Source organism: Dama dama, chromosome 23, assembly GCF_033118175.1.
Source record: "Dama dama isolate Ldn47 chromosome 23, ASM3311817v1, whole genome shotgun sequence".
NCBI classification, from domain to species: Eukaryota; Metazoa; Chordata; class Mammalia; order Artiodactyla; family Cervidae; genus Dama; species Dama dama.
In genome coordinates this window covers 61648454-61672876 of record NC_083703.1, presented here as the reverse complement: position 1 = coordinate 61672876, position 24423 = coordinate 61648454, and the positions used below count along the sequence as shown (strand labels likewise).

At 47.5% G+C, this 24423-nt stretch overlaps 1 protein-coding gene across 2 annotated transcripts in view; it reads right to left on the bottom strand.

Annotated features, from left to right (window-relative positions):
- HCK (HCK proto-oncogene, Src family tyrosine kinase) overlaps positions 1-24423 on the bottom strand; it is a 43165-nt gene that overhangs the window by 12191 nt on the left and 6551 nt on the right. For both annotated transcript variants that reach the window (XM_061127035.1, XM_061127036.1), the window contains exons 2-9: positions 14506-14623; positions 11519-11561; positions 11059-11158; positions 10207-10305; positions 6120-6223; positions 3216-3365; positions 2720-2872; positions 746-925 (exon numbers count right to left, since the gene is read on the bottom strand). In XM_061127035.1, coding sequence (XP_060983018.1) covers positions 746-925; positions 2720-2872; positions 3216-3365; positions 6120-6223; positions 10207-10305; positions 11059-11158; positions 11519-11561; positions 14506-14622 — 946 coding nt within the window. In that variant the 5' untranslated portion in view covers position 14623. The remainder of the gene's footprint in view (positions 1-745; positions 926-2719; positions 2873-3215; positions 3366-6119; positions 6224-10206; positions 10306-11058; positions 11159-11518; positions 11562-14505; positions 14624-24423) is intronic.

Here is a 24423-nt window from a genome sequence, read left to right as displayed (position 1 = left end):
AAAGTATCTATTTACTGTTCCTAGCATATGAGAAATAGAATCTGAGCATTTTGAGAATGACTTTGTGCTTGCCAGACTGGTTGTTTGATTGAGACAGCTTTCTGAGCCTGGGGGACTGGGGCCATGGTTTTATAAGGCTGGCATAATTGTGTTTAGAAAATGATAAAAGCTTTGAGATGTCAAATCCTTCTAAATGGATGTCATCTGAGACGTTTCTGTATGTTGAGAAATGGGCAGGAATTGAACATTATTGAGAAATGATCGCCTAAAAAAATATCCCTGAGACATCCTGGACTGTGTGCAGGAGCAGCCTGGAAAGGATGCTTAGCCAGTGCATAAGGAATGCTTTGCTGAGTCTCCTGGAGCACTGGACCACCCAGGGAAGATGGCTGGTGATCGGGGGGGGGGGGGGCGGGTGGTGGTCCAGGGAGTCTCCCCAGCCTCAAGGGCTCATGGTGAACCCATAGAAGGCTCTTCTCCTATCACCCAGAGGGTTTCTGCCCCACCCCCTCTCCCAGAGGTCCATGTGCTCCCCTTCTCCTGGCATCCCCCTAACATGATTTCACTCCGCTTAACCAGGAGAGTGGGGCAGTCAGATATGAAGGTGCTCAGTGAGTTTATGTCAAAAGAGTTCCTGGCCAGACTGGGGGCATCTTGAAGGCCAAAGAACCATGTCAGAGTCACCTCTGACTCTGCAGGTGACCAGAGGAGGCATAATTGGTACCCCCAGCTCCCAGCGCTGCACCTTTGGCCATGAACTCCGTGATGATGTAGATGGGCTCCTCTGTGACCACAGCGTGCAGCTTCACCAGCTTGTCATGCTGCAGAGTCTTCATCAGGTTGGCTTCTGCCAGGAAGGACTCCACGGACATGCTCCCGGGCTTCATCGTCTTCACGGCCACCTTGGTGTGCTTGTTGTAGGTGGCTGCAGCACGACAGGAAGCAGAAAAGGCGGTCAGAGCCCACTGCTCTTTCCTCACAGGCCCCAAAGACCTGGCTGCAGACCTGCCTCCTCCAGAGAGCCTTTCCTGCCCATCTCAGCCCTTAGAGAAGGAAGGGGAGACACGTGCTTTGCCCTCAGATAGATGTGGGTTGGAAGGCCGGTCTACTACTTCCTAGCTGTGTGCCCTTGGGCAGGTCACTTAACCTCTCTGAACTATGGTTTCCTCATCTGCAAAGGCTCATACAGGGGTTCAGGGATTAAAACATCACTCTGATTATGTCACTCACTCACACACCTACCTTTGTTTTGTCACACATTCACATACACACCATCTTTGCTTTAAATGTTTATTTAATCCTAACACTGCTCTCAAAATAAACATGTCTCATCACGGTCCACAAGGCCCTGCATAGACTGGCCTTGCTCACTTAGCCTTGTCACCCACCAACACCTCTACCCCTTGCCTTTTGTGCACCAACCCGCCTGCATATCATTCAGTCCCTCGAGCAGCCATCTCCCCCTCCCACCACAGGGACTTTGCTCATGCTGTTCCCTCACTTCACCCCACCCCTTCTCTGCTTCATCTTGTAATCTTCATCTTCTTGTAAATCTCAGTGTTGCTCATGTTTCCATTTTTGCCTTGGCTGCCAGGAAGCTCTAATGCAGAGTTGAGGTCTTCCTATAGTAAGAGCCGGAGAAGGCAATGGCACCCCACTCCAGTACTCTTGCCTGGAAAATCCCATGGACGGAGGAGCCTGGTAGGCTGCAGTCCATGGGGTCGTGAAGAGTCAGACATGACTGAGCGACTTCACTTTCACTTTTCACTTTTCACTTTTATGCACTGGAGAAGGAAATGGCAACCCACTCCAGTGTTCTTGCCTGGAGAATCCCAGGGATGGGGTCGCACAGAGTCGGACACGACTGAAGTGACTTAACAGTAGCACTAGCAGTATAGTAAGAGCCTAAGGCCTTACATAATATGTGTGTGTGTGTGTGTGTGTGTATTTGTTTTCTAACCCCATCAGTCTGATCTGTCTTACCTTCCTCATCATACTTTCTCTGCCACCTTTTCTTCTTCAGTGCCTGACACATAGCAGGCTCTCAATATATATAGTTGCGGTGAGTGGATTTTAAACTTGTTTTTTTCTGGCTGAATTGTTTGCATCTCTGTAAGCTGTCTTCACTCCCATTTGGAACATGGTGGAGTATAAACACAGTGTGGGGCACCAGGCACTGGGCCAGGCATCACGTCTACCCCCACAGTTCTGCAGAGCAGGCTTTGCTATCCTTAAATCATTAGAGGCAGCCCAGCAGGGATGGAATATGTCTTTTTGAAGCCCTACAATGCCCTAGCATGATGCTGGGCACACGGCAGGGTCTTAGAACAGCGTGTTCATCAGCTGCCAACATTGAACTCACCTGGAAATCTCCAAGCTACACTTTCCCATTCTTAATTCTCATCATTCTAAGAGATGCTCTGGTTCTCTCAACCCCAGACTGTCCCAGCTCCATATGAGGAAGCAGATTCCTCATCTAGGACTTCCACTTCTTAGAAGAAAGTTTTTGACCCAACAGGCCTGACCTCAAAGATTTGCATGGCAGTGTTTCCATGGCAGGACTATTTGCTTTGCTATCAGAGGAATCACTCCTTTACGGTTATTATTCAAATCTCCCCTCTGCCCTGGGTGGCATTCCCACTTGGCCTCGGGCTGTTCCTGGAAGCAAGAACCTCCCTCTCCCCCATCTCCCCTCCTGGCTTTGGCCCTGGGTCCTTACCCATCCAGACTTCCCCAAACTGCCCAGCTCCAAGTTTCTTCTCCATCTTGAGGGACTCCCGGGGGATCTCCCAGGCGTCTTTCTCCCAAGGTTTCTGGGGCTTGGAGGACATGCAGGGCACTGTCAGCTTCTGGCAGAGTCCGTCGCTCCCCTCTGGAACAGAGCCCCCTGGTCAGCCGAGGGCAGGCAGCACCAAGCCAGCCTCAGGCTTCCCCTCCAGGCCTCCCCTCCTGGTCCACTGCATCTGGCCCCTGTTCCAAAGGGCCGCTCCATCGAAGATATTCCCAGGAGAACAGAGCATGGTGAGATGGCATCTCTGCCCTCCTGCTCAACAGACCAAAGACTTCAGGAGAATCCAAAGCAACTGTTTGTCTGGGGGAGGGTGAGGAAAACCTTAGCAGGCCTCAGAGGCAGCAGCGCCCCCTTGACTAGCATTCCCAGGAGACAGGCCCACCCAGCTGGGCCCCTGGAAGGGAGGCAGCCCCGCAGGACTCACTCTTATAGTGGGCCACCAGTTCCTGCAGGCTGCCGAAGGTGCTCCGGGGTGAGATGTAGAAACCCCCATTGTCCAGCGTGCGGATCTTGTAATGTTTCACCGTGTCCCTGTGCTGTGGGTCGTAGTCTCGCACGGACAAAGAGTAGCTCCCTGCGTGGGCCAGAGAGAAACCACCCGGTGTCAGCACCCTGACTGCCTCTAAGGCCACTGCGGGCACCGTCTTGACACCCGCGCAGCGGAGCAGAGGGTAGGAGTGGGCGGTGGAGTCAGGCTGCCTGGGTGCTTGTCAGGCTGTTCCATGTCCTGCTGTGAGATCTTGGACATGTGACCAAGTCCCCTCTCTGTGCCTCAGTTTCCTTATCTGTAGAATGGGATCGGTCATCATATCTCCTCCCCTCAACACATGCCTGGTGGTAAAAGAAGGAATGCTTGTACTCAGGATGCAAAAGCTCAGTAATGTTGGCTGTCATTGAGTTCATTATTATTTCTTTTTCTTCCTATTATCTATCTATTTTTCACAAAAACCAAGACACCACACCAGTTTGGTAAAAAGCGAGGCTATTTAGCACTATTTACAACAGCTAGGACAACAGCAACCTAGATGTCCATCGGCAGATGAATGGATAAGGAAGTTGTGGTACATATACATAGTGGACCATTACTCAGCTATAAAAAGGAATGCATTTGAGTCAGTTCTAATGAGGTGGATCGGGAGCCTATTATACAGACTGAAGTAAGTCAGAAAGAGAAAGACAAATACTATATATTAACACATATATATGGAATTTAGAAAAATGGTACTGATGATCCTAAATGCAGGGCAGCAAAGGAGACACAGATTTAAAGAACAGACTTTAGAACTCAGTGGGAGAAGGTGAGGGTGGGATGACTTGAGAGAATAGCATGGAAGCATGTACATTACCATATGTAAAACAGTTGACCAGTGCAAGTTCAATGCATGAAGTAGGGCACCCAAAGCCAGTGCTCTGGGACAACCCAGAGGAAGAGGGTGGGGAGAGAGGTGGGAGGGGGGGTTCAGGATGTCGGGGACACATGTGTATACCTGTGGCCGATTCATGTTGATGTATGGCAAAAACCATAGCAGTATTGTAAAGTAATTACCCTCCAATCAAAATAAATTAGTTAATTTAAAAAATAAAAACAGATGATTTTATAGTGAAAGCAGTATGGGTATATCCATAGGCTATTTAAATACAAATAAACATTAATTCTGAAAATAAAAGGCTGTTTAGAAGCAAACATGCAAAAAGATTAAACAAACAAACCAATCCAGTTCAACTACTACAATATAAACAATGAAATGTAAGTGTCCGTATTAAATGTTGTGGCAGGCTGAGTCATGGCCCCCCACAATGCCATGTCCTAATCCCTGACACCTATGGAGTTTGCTCAAACTCATGTCCATTGAGTCGATGATGCCATCCAACCATCTCATCCTCTGTCACCCCCTTCTCCTCCTGCCCTCAGTCTTTCCCAGCATCAGGATCTTTTCAAATGAGTCAGCTCTTGACAATGAATGAATAGGAATAATAAATAACAAGCAATGAATGGATAGGAATAATATTCATTATAATGGACTATAGTTATATGCATTATAATAAGCTATATTATTCATTACAGTGAATGAATAACCCCACAAGGTAGAGGTTTTATATCACCACAATGTTTTACATAAAGAGACTGAGGTCCAGGGAGATGAAGTACCTAACCTGCAGTCACACAGCCTGTAAGTAGCAGAGCTAGGCTTCAAACCCAGGCAGCTGGGACCACATTCTTAACTACTCTGCCCAGTCAAGGGGAGGCTGACTTGGCTGATGCTGAGTGGGGAAGGGTGGAACCCAGGAAGCAGCAGGATGGGACTCAGGGCACTTGTACTACAAGTTTATTAACTCAGTGAACCCACTTTTGCCCTGTCTGAGGGCTGTGGTAGTGGCCAAGCTCACCTTCCTGCCCTTGTGTGCAGGATAGCCCAGAGGGAGAAGAGAAGCCAAGGGCTGTGTACGGCTTTATCTTTTTGTACCATTTCTTTTCCTCTGGAGGCTGGTAGGGAGTTCGTTGGGTGGAAGGAAATAAAGCCCAAACATTCCCTGACCTGAAACACAGATTGTGAGCGCTGTTTTAGCCACATTCAGGCTTCCCCAGTTCAGAAACCAGAGGGCAAGTAGAAGGGCCCCGAACTGATTGTCCAGGGTACTGTGAGGTCACGTTTTATACAATTTACTGGTTTCTCTGAACCAAGCAGCTTTGAATCTAAACACAGCAGTAAAGGCACACACTGTTTGTGAAATCTGAAATCACAGGACTCCTACTTACAATCATCCCTTTGGCAAAACTGGCCTTAGTTGATGCCAGTTTGAGTTATTTGTTGTTTTGAGGTGCTGCTCTTGCCTCCTGCGTGATGACCGGGCACAAAGCCACCCTCACAGCACGGAAGTTTCAGGAAGCAGGTCACCGACATCAAAACATCCAAATACCTCAAAAGAGTTATTTGAAACAGGGTCCCAGACAAGGCTGGCTTGGGGGCTCTTTCTATAGCCTGAGCCCATCTCATTTCCTTATGGAAGGAGAGAGGAGTCAGGCTTGTGGACAAGATACATTCTGATGGGTATTTAAAATAATCCAAGCTAATGAAGATCAAGTTCAGCAAGTGGTTGTTCTTCAGGGCAGTAACCACTGCATCTTACTTCCACTGACCTAAGTTGGCAGGTCTGGGGGCTGAGAAGGTTTGAACAAAGAGCAGAAGGAAGCCTGGCAGCCCGGGAAGAGGGGCTGGGTGAGTTGTTCAGACAATGGCATACCCCAAGGGAAGGATGGTGTCCGGTCACATCGGGGGCTCCCCTGTGTGGTGGGGTGGAAACACAGGGCTAGAAGGACCAGCCTCACCTTTGGTGGTCTCGCTGTCCCGGATCATGAAGGAGCCCAGCACGTTGCCAGGGGCCAGGAGCTGGCGCTCTGCATCTTTTCGGCTGATGCCCTTGAAGAACCACCTGGAGGGAAGGGAGGGGGCAGTGTGTAAGCCCACGGCGGGGAGTCCTGTCCGACTCTCAGCAATCTCGCCTGGCAGCAGGACTCCAAGGGCCTGCATTCCTCTGGTGTCAGTTTTACTCAAAGATTCTTTGGGGGGAAAGCAATCATTCTTTTGATATTAAAACAGACATTTTACCACAGGTGAATCCAGTTTGCTAAGGCTGAAGCATGCAATTTGGGAAGCTTATTTTTGGCGGGGTGGGGGAGCTTTCTTTAAGAAAAATAATACAGCATTATAAATATTAATACAAAATGTTGCTGGTTATTCCAGTGCCACCCAATGCGAGGCATAAGGTGATGAGCAAAAAGACTGGGTGGAAAAATACAGCAGTCTTAACCAACTGTGGCCAAAAATCTTCCTTTTGCAGATTTCTCTAGAACGTTTGATCAACCTCTCAGGATCTTAGAGGCCCATGTGTGAGGGCTGAGCATTGTCACCATCACAGTTCATCTTCCTGTGTAGATACAGAGTTGAATATAACATCAGCATGAATTTCTAAGCTCAAATGTGAGATTTCAAATAATTTTATACTTGGGACCACATCCCTGGACCTTTCTTCATCCTCCTTGACTATTTGGGATCTTTAGATTCCCCCAAAAATCTAAGGAAAACTTTAAATAGCAGAAACCAAATTTATTCCCTGAGGAGTGGTTCACGCACTGTGATGGAAAAAGCCCCAGACCAGAGGTCAGCTGACCTTGACCCTGCCACAAACCTATGTGTGACTTGGAGCACATTGCTTTTCTTCTCTGGACTTCTGTTTCCTCTGCTATCAACTGCGGAAACAGGCAGTTACCATTTATCAAGCTCTTGTTATCCACCCAACTCTATGGAATCTTTGCCTTTATTATCCCCATTTTACAGATGAGGAAACTGAGAAACAGAAAGAGCAAGTAACTTGCCTGGCATCACACAGCTAGTAAGTGGTGGAGGCAGAATTCAAAGTCAGGCAGTCTTAACTCCAGAGCCAAAGATCTTAAACACCATGCAACACCCCTGCCTTCCTTGCTTTCATCTGGTAAAGTGATTCAAGCCATGATAAAATGTTCAAGCAATGTTAAAGGGTACACAGGAAGAGCTGTCTCCCTGGCAATCCCACCCCTAGGAAGTTATCCCACCGATTTTGCACGGGAAGAAATGACATATACACAAGGAGACTCAAGGCAGCGTGAGACTGGAAACAGCTTAAGTGACCATTGGTGAGGGATGGTAGGGCATCTACATGAGAGACACAGCAACTGTGAAAAGGGGGCACTGTCGGCACTGCCTTGAAGATCTGAACAAAAGGGGTGGAAGAGTACAGCGTAGAAGCTGCCACTTGGGTAAAACGGAGAGAGACAATATTCTTTGCAGCATTGTTCACAATAGCCAAGACACAGAAACAGCCTCGATGTCCATCAATAGATGAATGGATGAAGAAGTTGTGGCACTTACATCCAATGAAACATTGTTGTTACTGTTTAGTCATGAAGTCGTGTCTGACTCTTTTGTGACCTCATAGACTGTAGCCCACCAGACTCCTCTGCCCGTGGGATTTCTCAGGCAAGAATACTGGAGTGGGAACTTATTTCCTTCTCCAGGGGATTTTCCCAACCTAGGGGTCAAACCTGTGTCTCCTGCATTACAGGTGGATTCTTTACCGCTGAGCCACCCCAGACATGATAGTGGAATATTAGCCATAAAATAGAATAAAATAATGTCATTTGCTGCAACATGGATGAACCTAGAGATTATCATACTAAGTGAAGTAAGTCAGGAAAGGAAAGACAAATATTGAATGACATTCATTTACATGTGGAATCTAAAAAAATGATGCAAGTGAACTTACAAAACAAATAGTGTCACAGATGTAGAAAACAAACATGGTTACCAGGGGGAAAGGGGAGAAGAGGGATAAATTGGGAGATTGGGATTGACATATACATACTACTATATATAAAATAGATAACCAATAGGGACCTATAGCACAGGGAACTATATTTAATATTTATAATGACCTCTATGGGAAAAGAGTCTAAAAAAGAGTGGATTTATCTATATGTATAATGGATTCACTTTCCTGTACAGTTGAAACTAACACAACATTCTAGATCAGCTATACTCTGATATTTTTAAAAATTGGAGGAAGATACATGTAGTTTCTTAATCAAGTATAAAGCATTTGGGAGGACTTACAAGAAACTGGTTGCTTCTGGAAGGGAAGTAGCTGGCTGGGGATGGGGTTGGGGGAAGACTTTTTACTCTTTAGTCTGTCCTTCTGTACCATTTGCATTTTGAAACATTTGAAAATACTGCCTATTTCAAGGCAGATGAGGAAGTAAGGTTCCATCCCACGCTGATTTCCAGGCCCCAGCTGCTCTCTTCAGAGGCAGCCTCTGTGAGCAGTCTCTTGATGGGGACACAAGAGCCCAGGAGTGCAAGACTCATATGGGTATTCAGGTCAGTGGTTCTCAAGGTGGGTCCCTGGACCAGCAGCACCCACCTCACCTGAGAACTTGTTAGAAATGCCAGTTATGAATTGGACAGTCGAGCAGTGGGGCTCAGAAACCAGCATTTTAACTAACCCTCTAGGTGATGCTGATGCACTCAAGGTTGAGAACCAGCCATTAAGTTATCGCCCAAATGATAACCCACCATGTCTGTCCTCTGCGCCTGGCCTTTTCCACTCAGCAGTTATATTGCTTTAAGGAGTAATACCAGCCATGCCTGCTTCAAGGCTGCTGCAAGGTGAGGAATGGTGCAGGAAGTCTCTAAGTGTTCAGAGCCTGGAGCAGGGGGGCAGAGCACCGATGCCCCAGGAGAAAGCCTAGAAGGACAGAGAAGCAGCCACCCCACCCCCTGCAGCATGTAGGGCATGTGCTGGGGGCATTCCAGGACAGAAGGGTCAGGGCTGGGAGTGAGGGCTTCCTCACGGCCACAGAGGACAGATTTCACAGGGCGAAGAGGTTTTCTGTGCACTAAGAAAGGGGTGACTTTAAGATAGGAAAAGCCTGTTTTAACAGGTAAGCATCCCAAACCCTCAACACCATCTAGCCAGAGGGAGGAGGCAAAGGAGATAAAGCCATGGTGACCGTCAGGTTTTGACTTTTTGATTGGCTGATTCTGAATTGAATCTATTTCCGCCTGATAGTGTGGCCGTCTTCTTACTTGTCAGGGTCACCCCCCCCACACTGTGAACATCTCCAGGGAGGAAGCCTGCCTGAGTCACCTAGTATTCCTGGAACAGAGCTGGGAGTTCAGTGGATGCTCAAGGGTCTGTGGGATGATTGGGTGGATGGATGGATGGAAGGATGAAGTACATCTGTCTGTTTTCTGAGTCAAGGTAGACACAAACAGCCCGCAGTAAAGAATGAGGGGTTACAGCGATCTCCTTGAGGGTGGAGGATGTCTCATTGGCTCGGTGGCCCCCAACTGGCACAGAGCTCAGTGAGGCGCAGGCACAGGCAGGCTGAACGAGTCATGTGAGGGGTGACCAGCTGGATGTGGGCTGGCTCGCCTCTCAGAGGACCCTCCTTGGCACAACTGTTATATTTCATCCAACAAATATGCATTGAGCACAAACTGCATGCCAGCCTGTGTGAAGGGTGCAAGATGCAGCAGAGGACAGACCATGTCCCTACCCTCATGTGCTCCCATTCTAGTGGGGGGAGGCAGACAGTGAACTGGGGACAACCAAAGAAACAAGATTGTTTTTGCTAGTGAGAAGTGTTCAGAAGAAGTAAAGCAGGGAGTCACACAGAGTCACAGCGGGGACCTGCTTGAGACTAAGTGGCCAGGGAAGGCCTCTCTGAGACCCAAAGGATGAGCAGGAGCCAGACAGGCAAAGAGCTCCGGGAAGAGTGTGCCAGGCAGGGGAGACAGTGAACGCAAAGGCCCTGAGGCGGAAGCAAGGCCGGCTCAGCTCATGCTTGCTTCTGCAGGGCAGGGAGATGGAATACTCACTCCTCTGTCTCCAGAGAGTTGACACGGGCGACATAGTTGCTTGGGATGTAGCCCTCTTTCCGGGTGGCCAGAGATCGCGCTCTCCACCACTCCCCAGACCTGGGGGGCAGAAGGGAGCAAAGGGGTCAACCCCTCAGCCGTGGCCTAGAATACCCCCAACAACAGGAGGTGGGTAGGGTAAAGGGCAGGGCCACCACCGTTCCAGCCCCCAGCCTGCACCCCATGATGAAGGCAAATATCTTTACAACAACCCCGGGGCTGGAATCAAGCCCTATCCCTACATTCACAGTCCACAGTCCTAGGTCTTTGGCTTTACTCTCATTCCCTGGACTTGCGGCCTTGACCTTACTAACTATATATTAGGCAGACTGTGCCTGTGGCAGACTCACAGTGGCTTGCTGGCCAAAGGGACTGGGCTCAGGAGTCTGACCAAGCATAAGCAGTCCCAGTACATATTAGACACTACATCTAGTGATGGTGAGGATCATAGGAGATTGGAGGTAGCAAACTCAGAGATCCACAGATCTGAATGCAAAGTCACCTCAACAGGGTCTGCTCTGTAGGTAAGCCTGCCACTTAATCATAGGAGTCCAAGGAAGGCTTCCCTAGGAAAGCACTGTCAGCTGTCCATCCTTGCCTGGATGTGCACCATTAGCAAGCACACAAGCCCCTTTACTGTGGCTAAAACCCAGGTTAAAGGAAACCCTTCTTCCTTTTTTATGATCACACTCTCATCAGTCATTTACACTTTAGTATAATATAGCCCATCAGGTTCTCTACTGAAACACAAAAGAGAGCAAAATTGAGTGTTGGAGATAGCTATGTCTTAGGGGGTGTGGGATGGGGACTCACTCCTCCAGGACCACCATCTGGTCCCCCTTTTGGAAACTGAGGTCTTCATGGTGAATGGCATCATAATCATACAGGGCAACCACAATGATATCCTCAGAACCTGTTGGGAAGGGAGACACATGGGATGGTGAGGCTTGATCTGAGCACACCCACAGCCCTGGGTATTTCCCACCCCAACACCTGGCACCCAGCCCTGGACCCCTTGATGTGTCTCTTCATGATACAAGTAAGCATCTTTCCATAGTGCATTCTTGAGTTCAAAGCTAATGGAGTTATGGTCATGCTGTGAAATAGCGCTATAGAAACACAATGGCCTGTACTAAGTACTTTGGGGGCAAATTAGGGGATTTTCAAGGGTGGTTTTGACTGTTTTGGATTTTTGCCTTAGGTTCTCACCAAGTACCTAACCTAATCCTCTACAATCACCAGACTCCACTGCACGTGCCTGCCAGTTACTTACCCTCTGTGGACCCTGGCGGGTTGCCATTGCTACTGTCAGGCCACTGTGGGGAAGAAACGGGAGAAGAGAATGAATCCAACAGTGTGTGTGGAGACATGGAAGGTTTGTGTCAAAAAAGGATATCCCAACCCCATGTGTCATGGGAGGAGGCCCAGAGAGGGCTGGGGAAGTGCCCCAGGTAACACAGCACATTAGGGGCACAGCTAGGACAAAGATGCAGAGCTCTAGGGTTGTAGGCTCTGCCTTACACTTACTGGGGGACACTGACTTGTCCCTTCCCCTCAACATACAGTGAGGGGGGTTGGTCCAGATCAGAGTTTTCCAAGTCTAAAGAAATCCTAGGTCTACCAGCTGGCCCATGAATAAAGGCTCCACTACAGAAAACCTAAGCGTCCATCCAAAGGGGAATCGGCACCAAATTAAGGGAGCTGCTCTAAGAAGCTCTTATACGAGGGAGGCCACTTCATTCCTGACACAGCGAGACCTCAAAGGTACATTGTTGAGTAAACAAAGCTAGTTCTTCAGAATGGTAAAAATGATACGCTGGTATAAAACACATACTCACACAGCCTAAACAATTTCTGTGGACACATACTGTACAGCTGTGAGTAAATTCATGGAAGGAGGTTTGCAAGGTTCCCTGCTAAACTGACAACCGCTGTTACCTCTGGGCTGGGGTGTGGTATTTCTAGGGAGGAGGGCATTGGTCAGCAGACACTGTAGTTTTAACTGTAATTTGTGATTTTTTATTTTCAAAGAGAATGAATTTGTATGTCACACCCGTAAGTAAATGCTAATTTAAAAAAACAGGTTTGGGAAACAGTAAGTATACCCTTTTTGGGGAGATGTATAAAGCCCATTACAAAGATTCATAAAGGCTCTGGGAAGTCCTACAGAAAGGAGTGTGTGGCCCAGTGTTTTGCAAGCTGATTTGACCTGGAAATCCTTTCTCAATTATTACATTACTGCTAAATCAAAGTTCCGCATGAGCAGAGCAATGAATGGCTGATAATAATGTCCCTTAAACTTGATGTTCAGAGAGAACAGGCAAAAACTGGTGGGAGAAAGAAAACCTCTACTTCCCCCTGGGGACAAGTCAGGGGATCTCAGAGAACCTGAGACTCTGGAGCCCTGGCCACAGAAAGGGCCCCGGGGCACGCAAGTTAGGAGAGAAGCTGACCTGGGAGGGACTTAGGGTTTAGGATGTCACCTCAGGACATCACCAGTGTGGGAAGTTCTTGTAAACTCAGGCTGTATTAATGGAGGTCAAGTGTCAGAAGACGGGAGGTGACCATTCCCCTCTTCTCCCGTTTCCAAAATTAGTCCTGTTCTAGGCATCACGCCTGGAGAAGGGCAAGCAAGTAAAGAGAGACCAGGAGCCCATGTTGTGTGAAAGATGATTTGGAAGGAAAGGCTGGATTGGGATAAGATCTTTGCCTTCCATCTCTACAAGCTCTCACGGAGCAGAGGTAGTGGATGTGTTTGGGGCGGGACTGAGGGGGGCGGTATAGGATCCAGGAGTAAGGGTTATGGGGTAACAGGCCTCCCTTCAACACGAGGGAGAACTTTCTAAGGAGCCCCAGGAAGAAGTGCACCCCTGCCTCTGGAGGCTGTGCTTGCCGGGAGAGCTTCAGATAAGGGGATGGACAGAAGGACCCCAGAGGAGAGAGAACCCCAGCGTTGCGTTTAGAACGACCCAGCTCTGCTGCCTCCCAGCACCATGAGCCCAGGGAGCCTTTTAACTTTGAGCCTCTGTCACCCTGGCTATAAGAAGCATTAACTCCAGCCTCACGGCTTTTGGTGAGAATTAATGATACAGAAACAGCTCACTCCAGTGCCCAGACCATAGGAGATTTTTCAAAGAACAATAATGCTCATCACAACTGTTACTGCTGCTCTTAACAGCAGTAGCCGCACTGTCAGCCCCCCTTACTAGTGCTATTACTGTAACCACCGCTCTTACTATTGTCACTGCTCTTTGAACCATCACAACTGCCATGACTAGTAGGGTGACTTCTGTGGCAACTACCGCCCCCAGGCCCTCACTGCTGCCACAGGACCACTGCTCCTCTCGCTAGCAGTTGGCTCTGCCTCTGTGACTTTGTTCCGACCTCTGGGACACCGGAACATGTGCTGAGTTTGAATCCCTACTAACCATGCAGCCTTCAGCATGTCATTTAATGTCTGCATCTCATCTCTAAAATGGGTATAAAGCAACTTGTGGCCCACAAGAGCACTATTGTGAGGATTAAAGGTGTTAATAAGCGTCTTGCACTTAGGATGGTACTTGGCTCATCGTAAGCTCTGTGTGTAAGTGTAGCAGAAGTGAGCAGATACCTCTGCTAGGATTACCACTTCGCTCATCGACTCTGTGCTGTAGTTCCTACCTCATTGCTACTATACTCCCACTAGTATTGTTGTTACTATTATTACTACCATTGTTATTACAGTTATCGCCATGTTGTATTGTTGTTAGTATTGTTGTTACTACCATTGTTATTACAGTTATCGCCATGTTGTATTGTTGTTAGTATTGTTGTTACTACCATTGTTATTACAGTTATCGCCATGTTGTATTGTTGTTAGTATTGTTGTTACTACCATTGTTATTACAGTTATCGCCATGATACTGATGTTGTCATCATTACCGTCATTTCTTCAACTGCTGTTGTGACTAAGCTGCTCGCTCATTACCCTCAGCACTGATTCCTGGTACTGCCCAGGTGGGAAGGCCGGCCATACCCCCTGGGATGTGGTCACCCAGGCTGAGGGGCCAAGGCCTGGGCAGCGGGACAAGAAGCAGTGATGCCCTTGCCCCAGGTGTTCGGTGCTGGTGTATCCTGGGGAGTCAGGGCGCTGCTGGTGACCGGTCAGCTCCCAAACTCACCCTGCTCACCCTTGGGAGAACAGGGAACTGTGAGAGCAGTTTGGGGCAGCATGGGGCAGCCCTGGATAGCCGACGGTGTCCCCTTTCATCCCCCACTCACCCGCTTGCCCGAGGACGTGGGATCCGGCACATACACGGGGTTGTGTGGGTTGGTGTTGGGCTCGGTTTTTGAGACCTTGCCTCCATTCCGGAGGAACTTGGACTTCACGCACCCCATCCTGCGGTAGAGAGAAGGAAGATGAGCCCAGCTTGCTCTGATCCCCGCAAGGGGGAGTTATTTGATGCTGGGCATGAGACACCCTGTCGCCAGGCTGGCTCCCCTCCCTGTGTCAGACCCCTACCTCACCCTCACCTAATGGAGCTCACTCTGCCCTTGTCATCTCTGGACTTCCCCATATCCACGTCTGCCACGCACCCACACAGAGCTGACAAGTTGTCAAAGTCATGCTACCAAGGACCCCGGCGACAGGAAGTTTATTGAGAGAATAAATTGTGATGATCATTAAAATTCAACACACTCTGGGGGCAGAAAGCCTGAGCTGATGCTTGGTCCCTCCCCCAGCCCCCACACCAACTGCTCACCTATCACTCCCCCCGCTCCCTAGTCTCAGTTCCTCATCAGCGAAATGGGGATAATAATGCAGCCTACTCTCAGGGTATTGGGAGGATGAGAAAGTACGTGGGTGGGGAAATAGTCTAGAGTCAGGCTCCGAGCCAACAGTAAGACTATACTCTCATATATAATAAGTTAATTTATATTAAATGATAGAGACCAGGTCACATAATGTGGCTCAAACAATCAAGTCACCATCCCCTCATATCACTTTATAATTGCCTTGTAACAGCTTCCTTCTTTCCTCCCTCCCTCCCTCTTTTACTTCCTTCCCTTCTTTCTCTGGTGGATTTATTTGATCATTCATTCATTCATTCATTTACTGGGTAAACATTTACTGAGCACTTTTCTTTCTTTACATTTTTATTTATGTATTTGTTTTGGCTGCACCACATGGCATATGGGATCTTAGTTCCCCAGTTAGGGATTGAACCCATGCCCCCTGCAGTGGAGGCGTGGGATCAAACCCCTGGTCCACCAGGGAATTCCCTACTGAGCAGTTTGCTAAATCATGACTAAGACAAGCAAGTTCACGCCCCTATTGGAGCTCACTCTGGAGATGGATGCGAGACACAGATAAAGAACAGGTAGCAAATAATTAATAGGATAAATTTAGTTAGTGAAACGTGTGAGGATGCTCAAAGAAGATGCTGATAGGGAACAGCCATGCGGGGCCTCTTTAGACAGGGTGGTTGGGGAAGGCCTCTCTCAGGAGGTTTGGACCTGGGGCCTAACTGACACAAAGGAGTCAGTTATGTAACACTCTGAGGGAACAGTGTTCCCAGTGTTCCCAGCAGGTGAGTGCAAACAGTGAGTGCAAAGGCCCTGAGGCTGGAATGTGCTTGAAGAGAATCAGACACTGAAAGGAGGCCAGTGTGGCTGGAGATCACAGGCAGGAGGGAACAGAGAGTATACCACGAGGCTGCCCCATCTTTACAGTGGTGAGGAATTTGGATTGCATTCTAAGGCTGATGAGAAACCAGGAAAAGTTTCATGTAGAAGGATGACAGGAGTCAATCTACACTTTAAATAACCCTGTCAGCTGTTCCGCTGCTCGTTGGAGTACAGCCTTTGGAGAATAGGTCAGAAGTCCAGGCTCGAGATGCTTGATGGTGGCCTGGCCTGGGGTGGTGGCTACTGAGGAGGTAAGGAACAGAAAGGGTCAGGAGACATTTTGGTATCCCTTGGATCATCAACTTAGATATTTTGGAGGTAGAGCTGACGGACTTTGCTGATGGATTTATAAAATTTAGAGACACTTAAAGAAAACACATTGATCTGATCAGAGTCAAAACTTCATCGTTAAAGTGGTAGAAACCTTTTATTCTTTTCTCAAAATGTGCCAGTGTTTGCTGAGAAGTCACATAAGGAAGTAATTGTTTTCTTCATCTCTGCACAATTGCAATTTTCTTCTAAAGCAGTTATACTTATCTTGTTAGAATGAACATGTGTTTGTGGCTTAAGGAAAAAACCCAAATTCCTAGGTTTATGGGAATTATTTACTTATTTTTTTTAAAGATTCTTTTCATTTACAAGGATGTTTTTGTCTGTCCTGGTGGGAGTTGGGAAGAGTTTACCACCTTAAGACTTAAGCGGTTTCTGCTTCATTCTCCTTTTTCAAATAAAGTAAGGAACTGATCCAGACTCCTGGAGCGCTGGATCATTAATTTGAAAAATTATTGCAATTAATCACTGTTTTATAACATACTCATATGAACTGAAAATGAAAACCAATACCTCTCTGGCTTGTGATAAGTATGTATTACAGTTGTGGGAAATAAAACAGCTTATTGTGAGGTTTTGTATGACAGAAAATCATATTCCATTTCATATATTTTGATTAAGTTAAGGGTGATCTGGGAAGAGGATGGCTGTGGGAGGTAGGGCATCTCCCTCCACCTCTCTGAGCATGTATTTGGTATTCGTTACATCGTCAACTTACATACTCAACATGGCCACAGGGTCTTGAGGAGTAGGTCTCCTAACACATAAACACATGATCCAGGGTGGTGGTGAGCACAGAGTGAGTTGGAAGTCTGAAGGCATCTGCCACACAGTAAGTTCTACAGAAGCGCTAATCATATCATTTCCATTTACTGGCAGATGTGGCCCTGCCCTGGGGGAACACTGTTTGCAAGTCCTTTGGCCCTCAAGTTTAGAGACATAATACTTGAGAAGTTAATTTCTTAAAATAGGGAATTCCTGTTAGTTCAATTTTTGCACAATGAAGTATTTTTTTTAAGTGGTATATGGGCAAGAGTCAAATTTGCATGAAATGTGATTTCCCCCTAAACCAAGAAAACCACTCCACTGCTTGGCCTGGAGTGGCCTCTGAAATGCTCATTTTCATGACCACTAGACACAGCAATGTAATTTGAGCCATGTATATAATTTAAAATTTTCCATAGCCGTGTTTTTTCAAGGTAAAAAGAAACGAGGGAATTAATTTTAAGATGTATTACTTTTCCCAATATGTCAAAATTATTATTAATGTGATCAACATAAAATGATCAATGAGATACTTTATATTCTTTTTTTTTTTTTAATGTTGAGTCTTCATATCTCAGTGTGTTTTTTACATGTACAGCATATCTCAGCTAGGACTTGCCATGGTTCATGTGCTCAAGAGCTGTCTGTGAGGACTTCCCTTGTGGTCCAGGTCCACACTGGCTAAGACACTGTGCTCCCAATGCACGGCGGCCTGGGTTGGAATCCTGGCCAGGGAACTAGATCCCACATGCCACAGCTGAAGATACCCGCATGCTACCACTAAGATCCTGCATGCTGCAACTAAGACCCGACCAAAGAAATAAATAAATATTAAAAAGAGAGAGCTACCTGTGGCTGAAGCTATCTACTCAGCAGTGCAGATATAGAACATTGCCATCACAGCAGCACCCCAGAGATGGGTCCTGCTCATGTTTGTGTTCCTTGGTGCTCAACTCAGCACCTTGCTGGCACACAGTAGGAGTGTCACATGGTCACATGTCACATGGTCACATGTCACATGGTCAGTGAGTAAATGTGTGCCCAGAGCCCATGCTTTCTGTAGTCAGTCGAAGATAAAGGCATCTGGACCTGGCTCCTGGCTCCTGCTCCAGCTGGGATGTAAAGACTAGACACACAAAATTACGTTCAAAATTATGTTCCCAAGGAGCTGTGAGGTATTGGCAAAGACAGTCAGAGCCATGCAAAAACTTCTAAAATACTTGTTGAGTGAGAAGAACAACCTGCAAGACATATATAATATCAAGCCATTTTGTGAATCTAATACATATCCAGGTTCTTTCACTAACATATACATGTTACTTTGTTCATAGTAAAAACAACCTGTGTATAATAATTGAGCGGCAGGATAATCAGTTGAATTTTGAAGAGAGGGAGGGATTTCAATAAAGATTTGGGGAAATCCAAGAATGTTTCATAGAAGCACTGTCTTTCAAAGAGAATTTGAGGAGGCTTATGATAATAAACCATGTACAGAGCACTTTAAGACTCAAAAAGGGTTCTGTTGCACCATTTGAAAGGAAAGATGATTGAATCAGAAGCCTGGGGTGCTACTGTTTCTGCCATTGGGAACTAGATTTATCTCTGAGCTTCCTACTAGCCAAGATAAAACGGGAAATTGTACATTGTTAACATAAAACCCGGGAAGCATGGCAATTTACTGACAGAAACAAATTTTTTGAGCACTAAATTCAAAAGAGTATTATTATGTGGATCCTCTTATAAAGGTTACCAAAGAACACAGGGGACAGTGATTTGACAGCTGAGTCTGCAATATGCTGACAAGTGAAAGTCACTCACTTTGTCAATATGTTGACAAAATGAAAAAAAAAAAAAGTCCAGTCATGGACGACTCTTTGTGATCTCATGGACTATATAGTCCATGGAACTCTCCAGGCCAGAATACTGGAGTGGGTAGCCTTTCCCTTCTTCATAGGATCTTCCCAACCCAGGGATGAACCCAGGTCCCCAGCATCGGAGGCAGATTCTTTACCAGCTGAGCCACAAGGGAAACCCCTATATGTTGACAAGTGGTTCCCAAATGGGCTTCCCTGATAGCTCAGTAAAGAATCCACCTGCAATGCAGGAGACCCCAGTTCAATTCCTGGGTCAGGAGGATCTGCTGGAGAAGGGATAGGCCACCCACTCCAGTATTCTTGGGCTTCCCTGGTGGCTCAGATGGTAAAGAATCTGCCTGGAATGTGAGAGACCTGGGTTCGATCCCTGGGTTGGGAAGATCCCCTGGAGAAGGGAAAGGCTACCCACTCCAGTACTCTGGCCTGGAGAATTCCATGGACTATATAGTCCATGGGGCCACGAAGAGTCAGATAGGACTGAGCGACTTTCACTTTTTCCCAAATAGGTGATGCTGGTGTTTGGCTGGGTTTCAGAACCATGGGATGGGGTGGGGAGAGGCCGAGGGAAGAAGTTTGTATAACCCAGGGCCTCTCTGCAGGGTGGAGACCACAGAGTGGCTCGAAGTGAGTTAGAAATGTAACAGAGTGCCTGGTTACTCGGAGCATGGCCAGCATGGAAACCAGCAGCATCATCCTATTTGAGCTGTTAGAAATGAGGAACCTCAGGCCCCACCTCCAAAATCAGAATGTACATTACGAGGCCCAGGTGATTTGTGTGATCATTCTAGTTGAGAATTGGGCTTGATGAATATTTTTTGCTCTTGCTTCCTCAGCATCCAGCCCTCTTCTGATAACCGTGCCTGGATATTCCCTAGGAACCCAGCCTTCAGTGGGGCTTTTGGGGGGCTAACCCCTCTCTTGTCTTCAGGGATTGACAACTTGATACAGGACCAGCTCATTAGGAAATTCCATGTCCTCCTGACAACTAACGGTGGTTGGTTCAGTTATAGGTATGTATGTGATCTTATCCGAGGCGGAGTCTGCCCTGGGGTTTTGCTGGGAAAATTAGGGAAAAAGCACTCTCTTTCTATAAGCATTGTTGTAGATGTGGGTGTGAATGTAGACGTAGCTGTTGATATGGGTGTAGGTATAGATGTGGCTGTATGTGCTGTGGATATGAAAATAGATGTAGATGTAGGTATAGATGTGAGTATAGATTCAGGTGTGAATGTAGGAAACTGGAGCTCTTGGGAGCCATTCTGACATCATGAAGGGAGGGACTGCCTTAGAGGGAAGCCATCACAGAGGACAGCAGAGCTGAGCAATGGAGACAAAGTGATTCCTGAAGACATGTTTGAACACCTGGATCTGGCTATGCCCAAAACTTTTCAACCTCAGAATTTTTCTAATTCACAAGCAAGTAAATTCTCAATTTTGCCTAAGCCAGTTTGAGTTGGATTTCTGCCACTTGTACCCAAAGAGTCCTCACTGACTCTTGACTATTCCAGGCAACACTCTGAATTGAATGAACTAGGGTTTCTGGGGATGAAGGCGTAGAATCTGCATTTCAAACAATTCTTTAGGAGTCTTATCACACTGAAATTTGAGACCCACCAATGTAGTGGAGGGAAGGCCAAGCTTGGGGTCTGAATACTTGGCTTTGGATCCCAGTTCTTCCACTGAGTGCTGCGTGACCTTGAGTAAGGCTCTTGCCCTCTCTGAGCCCCATTTCCCCTCCCCTGCCCCTTTATAACAGGAGGCACTTGCTTCTCAGGCTTGGCCTGAGGTCCTATGGGACAGGGAATTTGAAAGGCTCTTTGAAATTTCGGAAAACACATGTTTCTTGTCTAATCTGACTCAAGACCAGGCCCTGAGAGCAGCAGTGGCTTGCCTGGCCACACATTAACTTAGAACAGCTGACCCCCAGCAAAGATACTTCCTCAGCTCACTGCCAAACCGCTGGGACCTGAAACCAGCTCCCCATCCCCTCGGCTTCTGCAGGCACTGCGTGGTAGGGAAACAAGAAAGTTCAGCTTGCTTGGGCTGACTGTTTCCCATGGTCACCATGCTGGCCACAGAGACCTCAGAGACTCCTCCTGAACTCTCAGAACCCTGCCTGAGCATCCTGTGGAGTGGGTGGCAGGTGGTTTCCTAGGAGCTTTTAGGCTCAAGCAGTGGCTTCTGAGGGCTGGGGGCGAGGAGCCCTGGAGTTTAGTCCCACCTCTGCCGCAAACTCACTGTGTGACCTCAGGCAAGTCCCAGCCTTTCTCTGGGCCTCAGTTTCCCCAAATATGAGATGAGATGTCAGGTGATTAGTTCTCTGAAGGGGACAGCTATAGTTCTTTCTTGGGTAGCATCTGCTCCTCCTCCTTCTGACAATAGCTCCTCAATTTTCTTTGGGAACCACCCCTCTCCCATTCTCAATTCCTGGACTGTAGCAGAGCTGACTTCAACCTCTGACTGTAGGAATGGGTCTGTTATGAAGTCTGGCCAATCAGACTTGCAGTAATAGAAGCAGAGTTGGGCATGTGACTCAGTTCTGGCCAATGAGAATCATCCATTTGGCTGGAAAAGAGGCTTGCTGTTGCAAAGCAGAGCCTAGAAATGAGGAAATACAGATTCTTCAACCCTTTATGAAGCTGATATGCTCATGGGCTTTCCAATATCCTTCTTTTTCTGCTTGAGCCAGTTTAAGTTGGATTTATGTACCCTTGAACCTCAAAGAGTCCTGCTGAGTGCAAAGGAAATTCTTACAAAGGATTGCAATTCATACTCAGGTGTAAATGGCTTACAGCAAAGATTGCCTTAATAGGAAGTTTTGAGAGAAGAAAGTAAAGAGGGTACTAGACCCATTAGAGCGGGTGCGGGTGTGTGGAGTATGAAGTTGGTGGCACTGAAGCCATGCCTAGAAAGGGCCTGACATGGATTAGGCTGTTCATATATATGAACCCATCTGTCAGATGGGGAAACGGAGGCCCACAGCAGAGAGATCCCTAGGTGGTCAGTGGCAGGTAGAGCAAGAACCCAGCTCTCCTGCCTCCCATTCTCCACTGGGTCAGCCTCAGAGGCTACAGCAGGGAAAGCAGGAGGGGGTGGGGATGAGCAACCCAAACAGGAAGTTTAGGAAGGCAGACCACCAGGGGCCCAGGGCTCAAGATTGTCCATTTAGAGGAACTTTCCCTTCTCAGAATAGCTCAGTCATGAGGGCAGAGGGAAAAACCTTCCACTGTTGGGGACCAAGTCCCCGAAGAGTTTTCAGGAGCACATAGCTTCCCTCTCCTCAGGTTCCTTGATTCTTCTGAATGAACCAGCCAAACCTCCAAGTGACTGCTATCCATAATGGACATTTAGGGGTCACCTCTGACTCTCCATCTCTTCCCTTTTCCAACTGTCAGCTTCTTTCTGATCAAGAGCTCAAAACTTTGATTTTGCAAATACCCAGAAAGGGTGGGTGTCATGCCCTGGTTTACACAACAGCAAGTGACCGAGCAACATAGGAAAGAGGAAGTCAGGTCTTTGGTCATTTGCCCGACTCAGTCAGAAGGTTGGCTCTAAGATGTATGTGTTCCAACCACTTGCTCCAAACAAGTAGTAAATTTTTAGCGTGTTCAATGTTACCTCTGGGTCACCTGATCAACTCCAGAACTCAAGGGCACTTGTAAGCCTCCTTAGAATACTTTTATCTTTAAGGTAGGCAGAGGGCAAGAAAGTTTGGAAAAATTTAGGGTCCAGAGGATCCTCTGGAGAAGGGCATGGAAACTCACTCCAGTACTCTTGCCTGGAGAATTCCGTGGACAGAGGAGCCTGGTGGGCTACAGTTCGTGGGATCACAAAGAGTTGGACATGACTGAGCAACTAACACTTGAAGCCAGAAAGAGATGGGTTTGAATGCCCTTTCTGCCTCTTACAGATAAATGAGCTTTTAAAAATATAAGTCAGATCACGTCCCTCCTTTGCTCAAAATATCCCCGGGCTGCCATCTTACTTGGAGTGAGTCCAAGTCCCCTCTATGGCTGGCAAGGCTACATGACCTGGGGTCCCCTCAACCTCACAGTCCTGTCTCCTCCAGCCCTCCCTTGATTTTTTCATTTCGGCCACACTAGCCTCTTGCTATTCCTCAACTCACCAACCATGTTTCTACCTCAGGGCTATTGCACAGGCTGCTTTCTGGAACATTCATTACCCAGAAAGCCTCTTTCTCTTCACCCAGGTCTTCTTGCAGATCTTAGTTTCTCAGCAGGGTCTTCTCTTATCCCCCTGGCTAAGATAGGAGCACTGTCCCCAACTCCTATCACTTTCTGGCCCCTTCCCAGCTATATTCTTCATGGCTTTAGCCACCATCTAATGTGGTGACCGCAAGGATGAGCCTCTCAGATCTCCAAATGCAGAGGGCAGAATTGACCAGTGGCCCCAGCTGTTGTGCTTGAAGACTATCACTGTTGCCTTGGGCTGCTCCCACCCAGTGACTGAGTGTGGCAGGGGTACTGAGGCAGGCCCGTGCCAGGGGGACCTCTGATGGAACCTCCTTGACAGCCTTGCCAACCTTCCTTAGAACTGCCCTGCAGTCTAAGACATCTCTAACCTTCCTTCCCTTGCTTCTTCCCTTCTTTCCTCTCTCCTTCTTCCATTTGGAGTCAGACATGCCTTGCTAGTATTCATGTATGGATGTGAGAGCTGGACCATAAAGAAGGTGAGCCCCGAAGAATTGATGCTTTTGAACTGTGGTGCTGGAGAAGACTCTTGAGAATCCCTTGGACAGCAAGGAGATCAAACCAGTCAATCCTAAAGAAAATCAACACTGAATAGTCATTGGAAGGACTGCTGCTGAAGCTGAAACTCCAAGACTTTGGCCACCTGATGTGAAGAACTGACTCATTGGAAAAGACCCTGATGCTGGGACAGATGGAAAGCAGAAGGAGAAGAGCACAGCAGAGGATGAGATGGTTGAATGGCATCATCAGCACAACAGATATGAGTTTGAGCAAACTCCAGGAGATAGTGCAGGACAGGGAAGCCTGGCATGCTGCAGTCCATGGGGTCGCAGAGTCAGACACGACTGAGTGACTGAACAGTGCCTTACTATCATATAGGATACCTCTCCTAGCCTCTCCTAGCTTCTTCTACAGGCATTCCCTCTAATCAGTTTCTGAGAGTCACCTTCTCCAAGGACCTGACTAACTGAATGAAATGCTCTTAGCTGCCAGGGTGCCCTAGATTTCTCCTTTTAAACAATAGTCACAAATGTGTGTTTAAACTGAGAAGGACAGTCCATGTTTGTTTATCTTTGCTTGGAGAGGAGCAAAGTCTTTCCTTGATTGGAGCTGAGTGAAGGTGACCCCCCTTCCAAAAGGACGTGGTGGCCAGTTCGCCCAAGGGACAATTTTTCACTTCAGCCTCCCACCGTGCTCCGAGGCCAGCTGCCCCCAAATCTGACCCCCTCAAATGGAAACTTCAAAGTTTCCATCGTGTGCTCTGACCCTTTTACACTTTCTTTTTTATTGTTGACAGAGCCTATTCTTTTCTGTTTTGGATGGTATGCATT